The sequence below is a fragment of the Lucilia cuprina genome, chromosome 3 (genome assembly GCF_022045245.1).
Source record: "Lucilia cuprina isolate Lc7/37 chromosome 3, ASM2204524v1, whole genome shotgun sequence".
NCBI lineage: Eukaryota > Metazoa > Arthropoda > Insecta > Diptera > Calliphoridae > Lucilia > Lucilia cuprina.
Window position 1 is genome coordinate 38034467 of NC_060951.1, and position 22298 is coordinate 38056764.

General features: G+C 30.4%; 1 protein-coding gene across 2 annotated transcripts; it reads left to right on the forward strand.

Moving 5' to 3' along the window:
* The first annotated feature begins 7242 nt into the window (after window positions 1-7242).
* On the forward strand, window positions 7243-16224 carry LOC111683377 (myb-like protein AA). 2 transcript variants are annotated; one of them, XM_023445461.2, is made up of 7 exons: window positions 7243-8229; window positions 9920-10142; window positions 13078-13354; window positions 13561-13807; window positions 13906-14117; window positions 14608-14797; window positions 14864-16224. In XM_023445461.2, the coding sequence occupies exons 1-7, from the start codon at window positions 7297-7299 to the stop codon at window positions 15755-15757; spliced, it is 2976 nt and encodes a 991-aa protein (XP_023301229.2). In that variant the 5' UTR covers window positions 7243-7296; the 3' UTR covers window positions 15758-16224. The 2 variants fall into 2 exon arrangements, with proteins under 2 accessions (XP_023301229.2, XP_023301230.2); XM_023445462.2 differs by having other exon boundaries at window positions 13561-13786.
* The last annotated feature ends 6074 nt before the right edge of the window (window positions 16225-22298 follow it).

A 22298-nucleotide genomic window follows, 5' to 3' on the forward strand; every position in this document is an offset into this window, starting at 1 on the left:
TTTAAAGAACGTTTCTTAAAATATCACTTTGTGTATTGAACATTATCTGAATGATCAATTTGGACTTTTAATACAATATTTTAAAAATTGTCTAAGCGATCGTACAAACAATTTTTTGTAAAATATTTATAGAATATTTTGTTTGAGATAATGTCAGCCTGTAGGGTACTATACGATCTCAATATTTGTGGCGGCATTTCTTTCTATTAAATCATATACTACCACTTATTTACTAGTCATACAATGCAAGAAAGCGGGGAGCATGTTACCTTGGCGTGATCTCCGCCTTGGTGTTATTGCAATCCCAGGGTATAAAGAGGATGCCAATACCTCCAGTCTGACCGGGACTGAAAAATTGGTTAAAGTCTACTGCTTGGCTTAGTCCTTGCATAGATTGCCAGAGGTTGAGATTCTTTCGGGAACCACGTAGTGTCTGTGCTTTAAACCCAAATTCGCGGGGAGAGTAAGTGGCTAATGAATGATAAAGTCAATATTTTGGGATAAGTTCGGTGCTGTGCTGTTGCCGAAAACAACAGATACCCCACAGAGTGATTGTGGTATTAATTGTATATGGTAAAGGAATTACAACAGTGTGTCCCTGTGAGTATGAACAATGTCTACGGCTTATTGATGGATCGTGCTTCGGTCCACCGGTTACATCTCTAGGTGCTGTTGCAACAGATGCCATACAATGGTCAGAGTTTAAAAAGCTCGAGTACTCCAGCAAAGTACTTGTGCATGGACCGGTCAAATCCAATGTACAAAAATTGCCACCTGAGTTCTTCATTGAAGAACAAAGGGGCGATGGTAGACCGTTCTCAAGTCTACCCAGTGGATGAAAAATACCACCGTGAGATAAGGCCGTCAAGGCAGTTGCTGACGTTAAAACTTTCGCCAGTCATGCCTGACATTACCCAAGGAATGCACTGGAATGGGTCATTAGATGATGTTGATTGCGTTTGAAGTGTCCCATTATGGTGTATTGCAAGCCTGGGGTAAAGAAGTGCTACCAATACCTCTAGTCTGCCGGGACTATACTATGAACTGGCGTTTACATTTCATCTTTGGCTTGATCTTGGATGATTTAAAAAGCGGTATAACCAGAGCACCACATAATCTGGTACTACGGATGACGGATGTGGTGCAAGTTCATCACTGCCCTTTCTTTAATTCATAAGCAATAATCCTGCATGGCTGAGTGCATTGGAGTTTACTCTAGAACATGCTCAACTTATCACACTGGGTTTTTGTGATCACTGAAATAAAGTCTTGTCAATAAATATGATCCGTGTATCGAACTACCAATTACGTCTCTTTGCGTACTGTTGCCGAATCAAGAGAGCCATCACAGTAGTGTGCTTGGACGACCTTATTGTCGGTGTTAAGTTGGTAGGCAGATAATCCTATCAGAAGGGGATCTGCTCTTTATATCTTCAACACCGTTTCAGGAGCAGTTCATTTGGTTTTTATCACAAGCAACATCCACAGATTCGTTGTTTAAAAGTCTGAAAATAAATAGAATAATGTAAAGAGGGCATGTTATTATTGGAGTCTTTCAATAAGAAACGCACAAGACACCTTATAACCCGAAGTTATCAGAATATATTGAGGTTGATAGCAGTAATAACAAGACACTGGGTGATAGGTAGACTGCAAGTCGGCTTGGACTCCTCTTCAACGAGTACTGTCACAGTTGCAAAGATAAGGGAAATGAAGAAAAGGTCTTTCATATCTGCGAATGCCCAGCATTAGGCGATTAGAGAAACAATTTTTTTCTAGTGAAGTGGTGCTGTCAAAACGGAGATAACCAACCAACCATCTGCTTTCATTTAAAGATTGTGTGTTTGTTCAGTTTTCTATGAAACGTTTTGCGAGATCTGTTTTTATAGGAAATTGTTTGTACGATTAGTCTTCTATGAAAAATGAATTTGTTTTTGTGATCACTTTTCTATAAAAAATTATTTGGTGGATCAATTTTATTAACAAGAAATTTTTTGCACGATCAGTGTTCTATAGAAAATAGTTTGGTGGATCAGTTTTATTAATAGAATATTGTTTGCATGATCAGTTTTTTATAGAATATTGTCTATAGGATCAGTTTTGTACTGCAAATTGTTTCTACGAAGAGTTTTCCATTGAAAATTATTTACACGATCAGTTTTTAATCGAAAATGTGCTGTGCGATCAATTTTCTAGAAACATGTTTTCTATGCAAAATCGTTTAAAGTTTCTTACATATTTTTTTAGTGATCTTCAAAAAATATTTGCACAATTAGTTTGTTTGATCAGTTTTCTAAAAAAGTTTTTTCTAGAAACATTTTTGTAGACTCAGTTTACTTTTGAAATTTGTTTGTACGATCAGTATTTTTATAAGAAATTGCCCTTTAGATGCATATTCTATTGAAATTTTATAATTTTTTTAAAGAGTATTAAATGATCATACTTTCTTTTTGATTAACTCATTATAGCCACGATCCAAAACTCCAAAATAACCCCCTAATATTTGAATGTTCTTGATATTCTCCAGTGTATTCTTCATCATAAAATGTTACAATTCAATGAGACAGACTGTGAAAACGTATGATATCATGTTCAAAGCGGTCTTTTCTAATTCCTTTTCTTGTCTATTTCTCTACTCTACAAGTATTTTCTTTCTTGCAAACTCATAAAACCTGTATTAGTAGCGTGGAAAGATTTATTTCGTTGAAAAGCACAGCAAACAACCTTAAACTAACAATCACATAGATAGTTACCAGAATTAGCAATAGAGTAAATATTTAGAAGACATTCTTTGTCTATTACATTCATAACATTCTAGAGAAAGACAGAACACAATTTGGTTTGGTAATTCACTATTAAACTATTAGTAGAGCAGTAGTAGTGTGTATAGTAAGTAGTTGTTGTTGTTGGGGTTTGTTGCTGTTGTAAGCATAGTAATTTCTTGCTCGAATATATAAAGAAATCTTAAATGTTTCTATGAATTTTAAATATTATTAATCATCATTAAATAGACAGACAAGTACAGACATATTTTATAGAAATAGCACAAGTAGTTTTCATTATGATCTTGAAGTTGGTGATCGTAATTATTTGTTTGTTTTTTTTTTTTTTGTACAACATTTTTATTATTATTTGTAGCTTTCTTCAATTTTATTTATTTACACATATAAAATTTATTTTAATTTTTTTCTTATTTTAAAGATGATTTTTTTATGAGTTTTATAGTAAGATAGATGACACTATGTTTGGAGTGTTTGTGAGGAATATTCATCGTGTTTAGAGTCAACGTGTGCCACAGGCACATTAACCCAATTTTTGTTAAGGTTTTTTTTAACTATTTTTTTATCGTTGTTTTGGATTTTTTATATTTATAAATCTTGGTTGGTTTCTTTTATATACATAAATGGATGGATTGGTTGGTTGATTTTTGGAGTTTCTATTCTATTCTATTCTTTTTTTTTTTTTTTTTGCTTTCATTGTTTTTGTTTAACCAATATAAACTTTAAACTTTAACTGTGTGCAAAAAAGAATTTTTAACAAAAATGTTTTTATTTTATGTATTTCTAAGTTGTTGTGTTTTTTCTTCTTTAGTTGTTTCTTTTAGTTGTAGAAGAAGAAAAAATCATACAACATTTAAATGTTTACATGCAAAAATTTTGTTTTTTAGCAATTTCACGGTTATTTATTTTTTAGTTTATTACGTTTAATTTAAATTTTATTTAAAATATCACCTTCCTTCTTAAAACTTTACATATTCATTAAATTATATTCTATAATTTGTAAATCTTATCATATTTTTTAAAATTTTATAATTTAACAAATTAATACAATATTTTACGATCAGTTTTTTTTTATAAAATTTTATTCTCTGATCGGTATTGTTTAAGAAACTAGTTTCTAAAATTAGTTGTCCATCAGAAATTATTTGCACGATCAGTTTCCTATAGAGAATTGCTTATATGATCACTTACCTATCGAAATTTGTTTCCTCCATCAGTTTTCGTTAAAAACGATTGATTATCTTTTAAAATTTATTTTAACAATCAGTTTTCTGTAGAACCTTTACGATACAATCAGTTTTCTTTACAAATTGTTTAAATAATCAGAAATTTTTTTGTACGATCAGTTTTCCACTGAAATATTGCTGTCAGTGTATCACAGAAAATTGTTTATTATCAGTTATCTATTAAATTTTACATGTTACGTCAAGTTAAATACCTATAGATATACGTCTATACGATCAGTTTTCTGTAAACAAATTTCTATACGATCAGCATTTCTGCAGAAAAAAAAGATAAGATTTCTATGGAAATTTTTTTGTCCGATTAACTTTCTTTATAAAGTTCAATTTTCATTGTTTGTATAATCAGTTACAATAAGTCAGAAATTAGTTTATGGTTATGGAAATACTTCAGTTTTCTGCAAAAAAAAAAAAAAATGTATTCTACAATCCGATCCGAATTACGATCAGTTATTTGCAAACAAAATTTCTATTTCTGCAGAAAAAGATGTTATGTATTCTATGGAAAATTATTTGTCCGATCAATTATCTTTCTAAAGGTAATTTTTCAATTGTTGTACAATCAGGTTTGTTTACGTTTATACGATCAGTTTTCTCCAAAAGATTGTATTCTACAATTCGATCAGAATAACGATCTATTTCATGAAAACATATTTCTATACGATCAGTGTTTCTGCAGAAAAAAAAGAAAAGTTTTCTATGTAAAATTATGTTTCCGATCAATTATCCTAATAAAGATCAATTTTTATTGTTAGTATAATCAGATTTCATTAAAAATCTATTGTACGATCAGTTTTGTTCAATAAGTTATAATATTAATTATTATTTGTATGATCAGTTCAAAAATTTGTTTATAATATAATTTTTTTTTTTGCAAAAAATTAACGATCAGCTTTTTATTTTATGCAAAGTAATTTACACAAAACGGTTGTAAATAGAAAATAGCTTCTACAATCAGTTTTGTACAGATTTTTTGTAAGATCTGTTTCTATAGAAAATTTTTTGAATGATCAGTTTTTTTAAACCCAATTATATCGATGATCGGTTTCTCGAGAGATCTCTTTTCTATAGAAAATTTGTGTATAAGATTTCTATTATAAAATATTTTTTTATCGCAGTTTGTTCAAAGACAATTGTTAGATAATTTTTCTAAAGAGAATTGTTTGTGCGATCGGTTTTCTATAGAACATTGATTTTAAGATCAGTTTTTTTAAGAAGTCAACAGTCGGTTTTCTATATAAGATTGTTAAGTTTTTCTGTATAAAATTGCTTATATGATAGATTTTCATATAAAAGAGTTTGTGATCGTTTCTATAGAAAACTGTTTTTAAAATCAGGTTTTCAAAGAAATGATCAAAACAGTAGATTTTTTATAAAAAAAATTTTTGGTACGATCAGTTTCTTTTTTCTGTATAAAATAGCTTATATGATAAGTTTTCATATAAAATAGCTTGTACTATCAGTTTTCTATAGAAAATTGTTTATGCTATATATATAGTTTCTATAGAAAATTGGTTTTAAGATTCGGTTTTTTAAAGAATTGATTAAAGCAGTCAGATTTCTATATAAAAAATTGTTGATACGATCAATTTTCTATAGAAAATAGTTTATTTAATATATATATATATATATATATATATATATATATATATATATATATATATATATATAATTTACTTCTGATTAGTTTTCCTCCAGAAAATTTATTGTACGATCAGTTTTTTAATCCAACAATTTTGCTTAAAAATTCAAATTTAAAATCGTTGATATGATCAGTTTTCCTATGAAACCTCTTGTACGATCAGTTTTTTATAAAAAAAATCTATAATATCAGTTAGTAATAGACAATAAAAAAACACTACTAATGCAGTAAGTCTTTCTTTTTTTGAAAAGTGATTGTGCGATCAATTCTTTATTGTAGAAAATATTATCAATTTTTTAAAGAAATTTTTCGATATATATATATATATATGTATATATTTTTTCCAGAATTATATGGAACATTTTTTTTACGATCATTGAAAAAATCCTTTGTACAATCACTATAAAATTAGTTGAACGTAAAGTTTTTACAATAATTTGAGAAAAGAATAATGTTAATGAAAACAGTTTTTTCAAGAAAATGAATTGTGAGATCAGTTTTCTAAATAAAATATTGCTTTGATCAGTTATGTACATATATAACTTGTTTATTATATCGGCTTACCGCTTACCATGATTATAATTTCACCCACTATTTGATTGACCTAAATACTACTAGTACCATCATTATGATTCGTTTGAATCTAATTAAGTCGAAATGTTTTTCTCAATTTGCAATTAATTTTATATGAAAGATATTTGATTTTGCGGTCATATTAGTGGTATAAAAAAAACAATTTATCATAGAGTTTTAAACTTACATATAATGTATTTTGTTTGTATTTTTGCACCATTGATTTCAATCTTCTGCGTCTGGGTTGTTAAACATCAAAAAACAAAATGTTTAGTTTTTTAGGTTTCGTATGAGACATAGGTGTATTTGTATAGGTATGGGAATGTTAAATGTGAATGTGTTGATTGTTAAGATTAAAATGATATAATCGTTTAAGCCGCACGCCATATTAACTTATAACGTTAGATTTACCTTTACGCCCATTCAAACATACATATGGTTTGATTTAACAAGCAACACTTTAACCACCAACACCTTTGTTGTTTTCATTTCTATTTTGTTGTTTGTTTTCTGAGTTTGATTTTAAGTATCGGTACCACCAGCATCTTATCTTTCGGCTAAATCACGTAAATAACTGTTATTCTTTTCTATTTATTATATAACCCGCTAGTTCTTTGTTAAGCAATGACCCTATTTTTTAGTATTTGTGTAGTAATACTATTAGTATGGGGTCACATCTTTAAGGTTTCCAAGCAAACAATAATGTATACTATTAATTACATTATTGTTTACTAAGGGGTAGTTAAGTGCTTTATAACTTTATAGTAACATTTCTTCTAACTTACATACAAAAAAGTGGATCATAAAGACTAATGAAATTATTATTTCTCATTTATACATAAAAGTGAGAACTTTTTACCCCTAAGACCTCATAAAGTGACTAGTCTACTCTACTACTCAAGAGACTAGTGGTGATGTTTTCATCAACAGTCTTAAGAACTTTTAACAACTTAATAACTATTGTCCAAAAACATTGAAAAGTATTTATAAATTGTTATTTTTCTTCCTCTCTCAATTCTAGTTACAAGAGAACGGATATTTCCATTTCTCAAACAACAACATGGCGGCCACAGTGACAACCAAAACATCACACACTGCCTTACCGATTAAAATATCACAGCAACAACAACAACCTTCACCCACACTCTCCAAACGTGGACATATACGATCGGCATCACTGGAAAATGCCAATTCACTAGTGTCCAAAAACACATTGGGTCTGCCACAGGTGCAGGCCAGCAACACAGGCACGCTAAAGTCACGTAACGAACAGAAACGTATGCGCAACAAATTTGGTAGTCATAGTAATTTGGAAGATTTTGTACAGCATGGTCGTAATAAATTCAATAACATTCGTCAAATGTTTGAATTGACAAAATCCAGTACAAAAAATAACACCACTAACAACAACATAGACACATCAAATGATTGTAGTAATCAAATGCAATCATTACCACCAATGATGACACAATCATTAACATCGGCCACAATGAAATACGCAACACAACCGATGCAACAGGCTCAAGGTCAAAAGAGAACCGCCTCATATATACAACAAACGCAAGTGCAAAGAAAACCATGTTCAACAACAATAACAACAACATCATCGTCGTCGTCAATACAGGCACCGGCAACACCAACTTCTATAAGCGGATGCGGAAGTGGTGGTAGTCGTAGTAGTATAACGGAACTTAATGAACGTTTAAATATAACGGAGTGTTTAGAAGCGAACAATAATAATAATAGTAATACTAACAATAATAACCATAATATTAATAACAATAGCAATCAAATGCGCTTGCAGCAGCAGCAACAACAACAACAGCAACGTTTACAAACACATACAGCTTTAGTGCATAATACTAATCAACAACAACAACAGCATCATCATCAGCAGCAACAACAAATACATCATCATCAGCAGCAACACCAACAGCGTAGTGCAAGTGATTTGTCTCATATTCAACCGATTGAAGAAAATCATGAACAACAGGTTTGTATACAGATTTTTTTTATTTACTTCTACATACACATATAGTACTCTATATCGGGTGTATAGTGTTTGGGGATATGTCTATAACTTACAGTAGACTACTGATATTTAAGTTTGGATTGTAGGCAGACAATAGTTTGGACTTGTCTATAAAGAGATTATAGTCTTGACTATATAGAGACTATACAGAAACTTTAGTTTTGAATATAGAGAGATTGTAGTATTGATGATTGGGAGACTATATGGAGACTATAGTCTAGATTACAGACAGTATATAGTCATAACTATAGAAAGAATGCAACCACGTCCATAGAGCAATTATAGATTGCAGTCTTCACTATAAATAGATTACAGTTTTCTCTAGAGACAAACCATACTCATGAGATAGATGGTATATAATCTTGACTATAGGCAGATTATTTTATTATGGTCCTGACCATAAACTGACTAAGGACTTGACTGTAGAGAGGCTAAAGACTTGATTGTAGAAAGGTTTTAGTCTTGACTATAGACAGACTGCAGTATTGACGGACCAGGGTATGGATTACAGACTGACTGTTGTATTGACTATAGACAGATTATTGATAGACTATAGAAGGAATATATATAAAGACTATAGTCTCTACTACAGAGAGAGACTTTAGTGCTAAATATAGAGAGATTATGGCATTGATTATTGGGAGACTATAGTCTTGCTTATAGACAGTACATAGTCTTGACTATAGAATGAAGATAACCTTGTCTATAGAAATACTATATATTGCAGGCTTCATTATATACAGATTATAGTCTTCCCTATAGACAGACCATACTCTTCAGTACAGACTACAGAATGCATAGGTAATCTTCACTATAGATAGTGTATAGTGTTGACTTAGGTACAATTTTATTTTGACTATAGCCAGTCTATAGTTTTGACGATAAACTGACTAAAGTCTTGACTGTAGAGAGACTATAGTCTTGACTATAAGCAGTGTATAATCTTGATTATAGACAGTTAATAGTCTCTACTATGGGCAGACCAGAATCTTGATTAAAGACAGACTGTTGTATTGACTATAGACAGACTATAGTCCAGACGATAAATTGACTTAAGTCTTGACCGTAGAGCCACTTAAGTATTTAAAGACTATAGACAGAATATTGTCTTGACACTATATTTTCATCTATATAATGACTAAAGTATGGACTACCAGTAGAGTAAAGTCAGATTACAGTCTGGGCAACTGGCACACTAAGTCCGTTGTGTTAAAAAGTCGGCCGTTTCCGACTATTTTTGTTTTGAATTTTTTATTTTATGGTTTTGTTATTGTGTTTTACACACAAAACAATAAAAAATGTAAAGTATCCACCAACAACAATTGCATTTAGTTTTATTTATTTTATTTATTACAAAAAACACTTGTCTGATTCAATTTTATCTGATTTAGGTTTTTTTGGGTGTGTCTACTAACTCCACTCCAACTACATTCTAAGTCTGAGTTCATATTCATTGTATTCCTATTAATTTTCACATACACATAAAACTAACTACACCCATACTTGTATATATTTTACACACTTCATTTAATACCCAGACAACATATTATTTCTAGCTATTTTTTTGCCTAATGATTTTTTCCCTTTTTCTTAGATTTGTAAGTTTGTTTTTCTTTTAATTTTTGATCTTTTGTTTTTCTTTACTTTGTAGACATCAACAACAACAACAAATACAAATCTTTTACGCCCGATTGCTTTTAAGCCGATCCCTTTTGAACCGGACTATACTCTGCCCCAACGTTATTGTGATGTCGTTACTTCTGCTCAGGCTCATTCAGCTGCACACTCAGCAACAGCCTCACATAATGTGGGCGATCGTTATGGTTCGACACCTTCATTGGCTGCAGCACCAGGTTCTAACATGAGATTTGGCAGTAAGTTAAATGACAATTTTGTTTGTAAAGTTTTTGTTTTTCTGTTCCCATGACATTTTCGTTATTTGTTTAATTTCTTAAAAGATTAATTATTTGAAAGTTAGGTTTGATGTTCCAGGAAAAAAAAAAGAAAAATGGTTTAAAACACTAAATAATTAATAAGTTTAATAGGAATTGGTATTTAAATGAAATTATAAAAATTTGTGTGATTTTTATTAGAATAGCGGATTTGAAATAAAAGTATGAGGGTTATTAGGTGATAGATATCACCTAATTGTCCAACATATTTTGTTAAAATAAGAATTCTAAGTGATTAATATTTCTAAAATGAATATTAGTTGTAAATAGTTTTCTTGGAATTGCGAACATTATTTTTTATTACTATTAATCACCTGTCCTTAGGAAATAATTTACAAATGCGGATTCAATTACAAAAATTTATAAATACATTTTTAAATTGGTTCGAAATGCAACCATGTTTTTATTTTTAAATGGTTTGCTAAACTACATTTATTTTTTTATGTTTAACAAAAATTGACTTTTAGTTTCCTTGAAATAATAAAATGAAAAATATAAAAAAAAACATTTCAACAAATTACCACGAAACACATAAATATTAAAAACAAATTAGCAATTGCAAAAATTACACATGTACTTGTGCAAAGTACAGTGGGTGAGAAAAAAGTGAATGTTAACTGATGTATAATAAATTCGATAATTTATATTTTTAGTTAAAACTTCAATATGGACTATAATCGAGACTGTGGTTAAAGTCTATTGAAAACTTTAATATAATTTACAGTCGTTAATTTGTCTATTGTCGAAACTATAGACTTGTTCATTCGAGAATATATTCACTTTTGTAGTCCAGTCTATAGTTTCGAATATAGTCAAGATTTCGTTCTGTTTCGTTCTATAATATAATCTACAATATATTTTCGAGACTATAACCTGGTCCACAAGAGACTATATTCAGTTTTGTAGTCGAGACTATAGTCTAGTATGTAGTCAAGAGTTCGTTCTATATGTATGTACGAATTTAATTCCGTCTTTAGTCGAGACAATATTTCAGTCAACAGTCGTGTCTATACTCCAGCTCTTAGTCCAAATTATAATCAACTTAATAACCATTCTTAAGTCGAAAATATAGTTTCGCAAATTATCCAGTATATATTTTTATCTGTAGTGAATGCTATTGTCCAGTCAGTGGTTAACGCAATGGTCTGATGCCAGTATATAGTTGAGACTAAAGTTTAGTCAAGAGTCTATTCAGTTAATATCCTAGTCAATAGTCGAGACTATATATGTAGAGTTCTGGCCCAGATCTATACTTGAGTTTATAAGTTGTCCATTCTTTAGTTGAGTATATTCTATTGACACTCATGTATATAGTCCAAAGATGAGATTACAATCCAGTCAATATATATTTCTGTTCATAGTCGAGACAGTATGCGATACTATTTAGCAGAAGTTGAAAATATAGGTCAGTTTTTAGTCGTGATTAAAACGTAATAGTCCGTTCTTTAGTTGAGTATATTCTATTGAGTCTCAAGACTACAGGGAACTCAATATTCGTATTTATACTTGAGTCCATAGCTGAGATTATAGCTCAGGCTATAGTCGATAAAGTCTGGCCAATAGTCGATGATGTTGAAATTATAGTTCAGTTCTAAGTCGTGATTAAAATTCAATTTATAATCGCTGTTGTACATTCTACAGACATGTCTGTAGTCCATTCTACATTCAGCACTTATTCCGGTATATCATTGAGACTATAGTTTAGTCAATAGTCCATCCAGTTCATATGCCAATCAAGAGTCGAGACTATTTCCAAGTCTGTGCCCTAGTTCTAGATCTTTACTAGTTATTATAAGTAGTTCTTTAGTTGAGTGTACACTAAACTAAAGAACTACTTATAATAGCTTGGTTTATAGTCGAGGCAACAATGTGTTCTATATTTGAGAATATTGCTCAGTGTATAGTCAAGACTAGAACTTATAGTCGAAACTATAATTTGGTCAGTAGCCCAGATTAAAATCTAGTCTATAGCTCTAACTATATACACATGTTTTTAGTTATGACAAAATCACTTATATAATTTAGATTTTAGTCAAAAATATAGCCAAGGCTATACAATATACATAGTGGATGCTATTGTCTGATTAATAGTCAAATCTTTAAAATATATTTTTTGTCATAGTTCGACATGGTTACTACAACTAAACTATGTTCACTGCAACAATATATTGTTATCAAAAATATATAATTATATTTTAAATCTGTTTAAACAATATTGTTGTTACTCTAATCATTATCATGTTCGTGGAAATTATAAAATTGTGTTGGTACAAAAACAAAACATATTTAACCATTTGTGTGTTTATGTGTTGTGTTACGCGACAATATAATGAGTTGAAATAATTCTCATTTGGTTTATAACATTATATGCATAAGTATTTCACTTTGTATAGAGCAAGTTATCGTGTTATCAAGGTTTGTGTTTATTGGATACTCCTAAAAGATCATGCAATCTATGTTCCCAATTTATAAAATGGAGTACATATTTGTTGGATCAAATTTCTTCCTTACTGTTTATAAATACTTCAGCAGTTGTTTTTTAGTATACTGAGTGTTTATTTATATATTTTTATTTTTTCAAAACAATAATTAATAATTGCGAATAAATGGCCTGCAGTGAAAAAAAACGCAAAAAATCTTTATTAAATAAAAGAAAAAACCAAAAACCACTCATCATTCATTCAACATTAAAATTTTAAATTTATATTTGTGCTACACATAAACTGATTTTAAATTTTTAATTTAGTTTTAGTTATTGATGTTTATTTTTTTATTACTACTGCCACTATTTAAGTTTAATGTGTTTTTTTTTACGCCATTATGTATATTTATGCGATTTCTTCTTTATCATCGTTAGGCACGACCGATTTGAGGCATGGCGGTAGCGGAGGAGGTATTGGTATTATTGGCGGCGGATGCGGCAATGGTGGAGTTGGTATTGGAGTCGGTGGTATGGCAGGTGTTGGTGGTGGCAGTGGTTGTATTGGAGGTTTTGTTGGTGGTTATTCAAGCAATAATTATTGCAACAGCCTTATGGCACGTCGACGTGGTTCCAGATCGTTGAAGATCAACGATAGTATGGAATCAATTCGACACACACCGGATTCAGATGTTAATAGCCAAAGTGGTACTATGTGAGTATTTTTTTTTTGTTTTAGTTTTAATTTTAAATAATCTATACACAATTATTTGCCATTCGTTGGTTGTCTGTCCAACTGAATGAGTGTTGTGCTGTATGTTTAGTTTAGAAATCAATTTGCGCATAAATTGTGTTAACGATAAAAGTGAGAATTTAACTTGAATTAAAATTTCAATTGCGTCTGTTTGCCTTTTATTACAGCAAATCCAATGGTAGCAATTGCAGCAGCAACATTAATAATATGATGAGTAACAGCATTACAATGGGCAGCTCAAGTATGACGTCCAGTAAATATTGTTTATCGAATGATCAATGCGATATGACACCATCACCCTCAGATTCGGGCATTTCAGAATTGGAAGCTGCTCTCAAGGACAGGGACTCGGAATTGTCTTATTTAAGACAAACCATGGAACACAATGAGAAAGTAATTTTCACAGTACAAAAGGTTTAATTTTGTTTTTAACATATTAATTGGTTTTTAAACAATTTTTTTTTCCTATTTTTAAAATCACTTATACCAATTTATGTAATTTTCAATTCTAGGACAAGGAAAACTATTGGGAAAGCGAAACGAAACGTCTAAAATTATACTATGAAGCCCAGCAACGTGAATATATGTTAAAAATCAAGAAAATGGAGCAAATGCTAGCGATGCAACAATTTCAATTTAAACAGCACAAATTGCGTTACAATGAACAGACTCAAAAATTACGCGAACAATTAGCTGAAATAAAAAATGAATATGAAATTTTAAAGTGAGTATTAAATGAGATAATTTTTTAGACATAAAATATTAGTATGTATCTGACAACCTATGTACAATGTACATACGTGTTAGATGAATGAGTCAATTATTTAGAGAATAAATTCATATGTATTTTTGTATAAACAATCACTAGCAGCGTAATTATTTTATAATTTTATGAATTAGTTCATTAACTTTTAACAATCTTTATAAAGTGGTTCTTATAATAGACAGATAGACAGAAATATAGATAGATAGATAGATAGATAGATAGATAGATAGATAGATAGATAGATAGATAGATAGATAGATAGATAGATAGATAGGTAGATAGATAGATAGATAGATAGATAGATAGATAGATAGATAGATAGATAGATAGATAGATAGATAGATAGATAGATAGATAGATAGATAGATAGATAGATAGATAGATAGATAGATAGATAGAGTTTTTTATTTATTAATTTCAATTATATTTCCTTCATCTTTTACTTCAGGACCAACAACATCAGTATAAAGAATTCCGAGAGGAATCTAAAAGATCGTTCTGCCTATATAGAAGAACAATTAGAAGAAAGTCAAAATACCATTTGCAGACTTAAAGCACAACTAGAGGAAAGTGAGTGGAAAGTATGCGAACGAAATGGAGAATTAGCTTTACTTAAAACTCAACTTAAAGAGGCAACTGTAAGTAGAAATTATCTGTACAAGAAGAAATAATTTTTTATCAATTTCATATTTGACACTTTACAGAATGAATTGACTCTTAAGGAACATGCGATAGTGCATTTAAAACACGAAAATACCAATGCTGAAACACAAATTTACCAAAGTCTACAAGAAAATCATAAAATGACCCAACAACACCGGCAGGAGGAACAACAAAAGGCCCAAACGCAAAAGGAAACCGAGACAGAGCTAAAACAACTTAATAAAATTGTCATACTTAAAGATCAGGTTATTTTGGCCTTAACTAATGAGTTGGCTAAATTACGCAAAGAACTATCAGATTTGGCTATATTTCATGAATATGGAGAAGAACCTTCGGGAAAGTATACCAGACTAAAACAACAGTTGGATAATTTAACCGATATCTGTAATAAAACACGCAAACATACACAACAACGTATTGAAAGCCAAAAAAGTGGTGAAAAACAAGATAATGAAAAGGTTATCGATGATTGTAATCTAGAAGTGATAATGAATTGTTTAAAAATAGCACCACCTTTAATGGAGAGTGATGGCAATATAGGCCATTTGGATTATCAAGAGCGTGAAGAACTAGAATTAAATAAGTTAAATGCAGAAAAACGTTTAGCCAAAATGTCTAACGATATACAAAATTTTGTCTATGGCTCACAAAATCTACCCGATGTGGCCATTAATATTAAGGCACTTAATAAATTGCCCTCTAGCAAATTAGAAGAAAGTACTTTGGATACATTAATCGAAGAATCGGCCAGTTATGCAGAAGAAATAGCCAAATTACGCAAACAGCTCGATGATGTTAGAGTTAATTTTGAATTGGAAAAACGCCAGTGGTCGGATGAAAAGGAAAAGGTACTCAAGTATCAGAAACAATTACAGACTCATTATATAAATATGTACCAAAAGTTGCGTAATTTAGAAAAATCCAATGAAGTTTAAGGGGCGAGAAAAGAGAAAAACATAAAACTCCAGCTGATTTAATTTAAATAATTTAATAATATTTTATTTTATGTTATTTTTATAGTTTAATATGAATTTATTTTTCCATTATGTACTTTCATTGTTAAGTTTTTTTTTTCATATATAATTATAAATTTTTATTATTTTAATGTCTTCTTTAAATAACAGAAAAATAATAATTTATATTTATTTACTTACTTTAACACGCTTGCATCTGCATGTCGGCATATTTTTGCATATTTTAATCCATTCGGATATGATAAAATATCAATATATTTATTACAATCAAATATTCAAATGTATTCCAAATATTTATATGTTCAGCTTTTAAGAAAATTTAAAAATTTTAATGCATTTTTAAAGTGTATTCCCAAGAGTTTGTTGCAATCAATTATTAAACGAACTCAATTATAAAAATATTAAAGTTTGAATTAAAAAAAAAAAACAAAAAAACAAATTAGTGTTGTTATTTAGAAAGTGGAGAAAATGTTCAGTTAAAAGTGTTTGAAGTTTTCAATACAAATGTACGTGTAACAAGTAACAGCTAATGAACTTTCATACTTAATTTTTTCCATCCTCGTAAAATCCTATTGTCTTTCTCTGTCTATAACAAATTTGAGCGGATTGTCCTAATATTATAGAAGTTTCTGCAACTTAGAAAAACTACAACGCTTACCAGTGTTTGGTTTAAGTAATGGATCAGAGTACTTTATTATACAATTAAGTATAACTTCCAAAGTTTAAAGATTATTTAAACGTAATCTTCAGCAATGTATGGACTGGTAAAGCGGTTTAATTTTTCAGCCCCTAAATAAACTTTTCCTCAAACGCCACCCCCACTAATCTCCGCAAAAGTTTTGATTACATAAACGCTAATAACTCTTGAACTGACAAATTTAATAAATAATTTTTTCAACCAGATTAAAGGTCAATTCATATTCTATTAGTGTGCAAAATTTCATCAAAATACACCCCATAGTGCAAAAGTTATAACAGTGTAACTAAAACAATTGCAAGCGTTTTATTCCTAACAATGAGTACATCAAACTGTTTTACTAAACGACGCATAACTTCCAAAGTGGTAGGAGGATTGGAATGAAATTTTTTGCACCTGGTAGAATGGAAAACAAGCTATCTCATGGTATTAACATTTTTCATCAAAAGCCACGAAAACCATAAAAAATTCATAGTTTTATTTTAAAAACGCTTACAATACAAGCGATTAAACGCTTGCAAAAATCCACTAATTCAAGCTTGTAGCCAAGATCCTGCTCTACCACCATGCAAATTTTCAAATCATTCCGTTGTAAAATATGGAAATTATAAAGTAAAATCTCTGAACATTTAAAATTTCGAAAATTGCCAAAAATGAAATTTCAAATTTTTGTGAAGTAATAGGTGAACAGAAGCTGACAGCAAGTGTTTTTCCAAATGTTAATTTTACATTTTTGTTTATAAGTTCCGAAGTTTTCGGAATATTTAAAAGATATTAGGTTCATATGAAAGCTTGGAATTTGGGCTTAAACATAGAATGTAAAATTTCCGCCCACTGCCACGCCCACTTATCTAAATTAAGGCTTAAAATATAAAAACGCTTATAAAACAAAACTGAATAAGTTTCCAAAACTTATTGTTGGGCCATTGGAAAGTCCATATTTTTCTCTATTGTTACGTTTCATTTTATGCTGATAGTGTTGATATAACCGAAGATATTAAAGTAAAACTGAAACAATCGTAAGCGTTGTAGTTTGAACAATGTTGCATGTGATCATTTTACTAATTTATGTATAATTTCTAAAGTACATGGTTTATTCGAACGAAACTTTGACTGTTCGATAAGTTGGAAAAATGCCTGTATCTCTCAATCCTGAATTGTTATTTTCCGTTCATGCCACACCTACTAATGTAAACAAAACTTTTGATTACAAAAACGCTTATAACACTGTAACTGGTGAATTTTTTCAAAAAACTTTATGATTATCTTGAAGGCCAAATCATTTCCTACCAGCGTGCAAAATTTCAACCAGATATACCTCAAGGTACAGAAGTTATTGCTATGTAACCGATACACTGTACAGCGTTTTATGTTTAACAATACGTTCCTCAAACTGTTTTACTAAATAACGCATAACTTTCAAGGTGGGAGGAATATTGGCATAAAATTTTCAGCTCTAGATAGAGTTATTCACGAGCTATTTCATAGGGTTTATAATTTTTACCAAAAGCTACGAGAACCTTGAGAAATTCGCTGTTATATTTTAAAAACGCTTACAACACAAGGTTGCCTGTGAACAGTTTTACCAATTTATGTATAATTTCTTAATAACATGGTTTATTCAAATTAAACTTTTAGCATTAGCTAAGTTGGAAAATTGTCTATTTCGTTTCATACCGAATTGTAATTTTGCGCTCATGTTACGCCCAGTAATGTAAACAAAAGTTTGGATTACGAAAACGCTTATAACACTGGAACTGGTGATTTTTTTCAAAAAACTTTATGATTATCTTGAAAGCCAAATCATTTCCTACCAGCGTGCAAAATTTCAACCAGATATACCTCAAGGCACGGAAGTTATTACTGTGTAACCGAAACACTCACAAGCGTTTTATGTTTAATAATGCATCCTTCAAACTGTTTTACTAAACGACGCATAAATTCCAAAGTACGGGGAATATTGACATGAAATTTGCAGCACTGGATAAAGTGGAAAATGGGCTATTTCATAGGATAAACATTTTAATTAAAACTCTTTAATAACCACATTAAATTCGCTGTTTCATTTTAAAAACGCTTACAACACAAGCGATAAAACGCTTACAAAAATCCACTTATTCAAGCTTGTAGCCAAGATCCTGCTCTACAACCATGCTAAATTTCAAATCATTCTGTTGTAAAATATGGAAATTATGAAGCAAAATTTTTGAACATTTAAAATTTGGAAAATTGCCAAAAATGAAATTTTAAATTTTTGTGAGGTAATAGGTGAACAGAAGCTGATAGCAAGTGTTTTTCCAAATGTTGATTTTACATTTTTGTTTATAACTTCCGAAGTTTTCGGAATATTTAAAAGATATTAGGTTCATATGAAAGCTTGGAATTTGGGCTTAAACATAGAATGTAAATTTTCCGCCCACTGCCACGCCCACTTATCTAAATTAAGGCTTAAAATATAAAAACGCTTATAAAACAAGACTGAATAAGTTTCCAAAACTTATTGTTGGGCCATTGGAAAGTCCATATTTTTCTCTATTGTTACGTTTCATTTTATGCTGATAGTGTTGATACAATCGAAGCTATTAAAGTAAAACTGAAACAATCGTAAGCGTTGTAGTTTGAACAATGTTGCCTGTGATCACTTTTACTAATTTATGTATAATTTTTAAAGTATATGGTTTATTCGAACCAAACTTTGACTGTTCGATTAGTTGAAAAAATGTCTGTATCTCTCAATCCTGAATTGTTATTTTCCGTTCATGCCACGTCTACTAATGTAAACAAAACTTTTGATTACAAAAAAGCTTATAACACTGTAACTGGTGAATTTCTTCAAAAAACTTTATGATTATCTTGAAGGACAAATCATTTCCTACCAGCGTGCAAAATTTCAACCAGATATACCTCAAGGTACAGAAGTTATTACTGTGTAACCGAAACACTCGCAAGCGTTTTATGTTTAACAATGCATCCTTAAAACTGTTTTCCTAAACGACGCATAACTTCCAAAGTAGGTGGAATATTGGCATGACATTTGCAGCACTGGATAGAGTGGAATACGAGCTACTTCATAGGATAAATAATTTTCATTAGAACTGTTGATAACCACATCAAATTTGATGTTATATTTTAAAAACGCTTACAGAACAAGCGATTAAACGCTTGCAAAACTCCACTAATACAAGCTTGTAGCCAAGATCCTGCTCTACCACCATGCTAAATTTCAAATCATTCGGTTGTAAAATATGGAAATTATAAAACAAAATCTTCGAACATTTAAAATTTCGAAAATTGCCAAAAATGAAATTTTAAATTTTTGTGAGGTAATAGGTAAACAGAAACTGATAGCAAGTGTTTTTCCAAATATCGATTTTACATTTTTGTTTATAACTTCCGAAATTTTCGGAATATTTAAAATATATAAGGTTCATATGAAAGCTTGGAATTTGGGCTTAAACATGGAATGTAAATTTTCCGCCCACTGCCACGCCCACTTATCTAAATTAAGGCTTAAAATATAAAAACGCTTATAAAACAAGACTGAATAAGTTTCCAAAACTTATTGTTGCGCCATTAGAAAGTCCATATTTTTCTCTATTATTACGTTTCATATTATGCTGATAGTGTTGATACAACCGAAGCTATTAAAGTAAAACTGAAACAATCGTAAGCGTTGTAGTTTGAACAATGATGCCTGTGATCACTTTTACTAATTTATGTATAATTTCTAAAGTACATGATTTATTCGAACGAAACTTTGACTGTTCGATAAGTTGGAAAAATGTCTGTATCTCTCAATCCTGAATTGTTATTTTCCGTTCATGCCACGCCTACTAATGTAAACAAAACTTTTGATTACAAAAACTCTTATAACACTGTAACTGGTGATTTTTTTCAAAAAACTTTATGATTATCTTGAAGGCCAAATCATTTCCTACCAGCGTGCAAAATTTCAACCAGATATACCTCAAGGTACAGAAGTTATTACTGTGTAACTGAAACACTCGCGAGCGTTTTATGTTTAACAATGCTTCCCTCAAACTGTTTTACTAAATAACGCATAACTTTCAAAGTGGGAGGAATATTGGCATAAAATGTTCAGCTCTAGATAGAGTTATTCACGAGCTATTTCATAGGGTTTATAATTTTTACCAAAAGCTACGAGAACCTTGAGAAATTCGCTGTTGTATTTAAAAACGCTTACAACACAAGGTTGCCTGTGAATAGTTTTACCAATTTATGTATAATTTCTTAATAACATGGTTTATTCAAAATAAACTTTCAGTATTAGCTAAGTTGGAAAATTGTCTATTTCGTTTCATACCGAATTGTAATTTTGCGCTCATGTTACGCCCAGTAATGTAAACAAAAGTTTGGATTACGAAAACGCTTATAACACTGGAACTGGTGAATTTTTTCAATAAACTTTTTAGTTATCTTGAAGGCCAAATCATTTCCTACCAGCGTGCGAAATTTGAACCAGATATACCTCAAAGTACAGATGTTATTACTGTGTAACCGAAACACTCACAAGCGTTTTATGTTTAACAATGCTTCCTTCAAACTGTTTTACTAAACGACGCATAACTTCCAAAGTACGGGGAATATTGACATGAAATTTGCAGCACTGGATAGAGTGGAAGACGAGCTATTTCATAGGATAAGCATTTCAATTAGAACTCTTTAATAACTACATTAAATTCGCTGTTTCATTTTAAAAACGCTTACAACACAAGCGATAAAACGCTTACAAAAATCCACTTATTCAATCTTGTAGCCAAGATCATGCTCTACCACAATGCTAAATTTCAAATCATTCGGTTGTAAAATATGAAAATTATAAATTAAAATCTTCGAACATTTAAAATTTCGAAAATTGCCAAAAATGAAATTTCAAATTTTTGTGAAGTAATAGGTAAACAGAAGCTGATAGCAAGTGTTTTTCCAAATGTCGATTTTACATTTTTGTTTATAACTTCCGAAGTTTTCGGAATATTTAAAAGATATTAGGTTCATATGAAAGCTTGGAATTTGGGCTTAAACATAGAATATAAATTTTCCGCCCACTGCCACGCCCACTTATCTAAATTAAGGCTTAAATAATAAAAACGCTTATAAAACAAGACTGGATAAGTTTCCAAAACTTATTGTTGCGCCATTAGAAAGTCCATATTTTTCTCTATTATTACGTTTCATATTATGCTGATAGTGTTGATACAACCGAAGCTATTAAAGTAAAACTGAAACAATCGTAAGCGTTGTAGTTTGAACAATGATGCCTGTGATCACTTTTACTAATTTATGTATAATTTCTAAAGTACATGGTTTATTCGAACGAAACTTTGACTGTTCGATAAGTTGGAAAAATGTCTGTATCTCTCAATCCTGAATTGTTATTTTCCGTTCATGCCACGCCTACTAATGTAAACAAAACTTTTGATTACAAAAACTCTTATAACACTGTAACTGGTGATTTTTTTCAAAAAACTTTATGATTATCTTGAAGGCCAAATCATTTCCTACCAGCGTGCGAAATTTCAACCAGATATATCCCAAGGTACAGAAGTTATTACAGTGCAACCGAAACACTCGCAAGCGTTTTTGTTTAACAATGCATGCTTCAAACTGTTTCACTAAATGACGCATAACTTCCAAAGTAGGGAAAATATTGGCATACAATTATCAGCACTGGATAGAGTGGAATACGAGCTATTTCATAGGACAAACAATTTTCATTAGAACCGTCGATAACAGCATCAAATTCGCTGTTTCATTTTAAAAACGCTTACAACAAAAACGCTTACA

Excerpts from the sequence above, each read along its gene's own strand:
- LOC111683377 (XM_023445461.2), top strand. The coding sequence starts at position 7,297 with ATGGCGGCCACAGTGACAACCAAAACATCACACACTGCCTTACCGATT. Across the intron at positions 8,230-9,919 it reads AAGAAAATCATGAACAACAG|ACATCAACAACAACAACAAA; the intron begins GTTTGTATACAG and ends TTTACTTTGTAG. Across the intron at positions 13,808-13,905 it reads TAATTTTCACAGTACAAAAG|GACAAGGAAAACTATTGGGA; the intron begins GTTTAATTTTGT and ends TTTCAATTCTAG.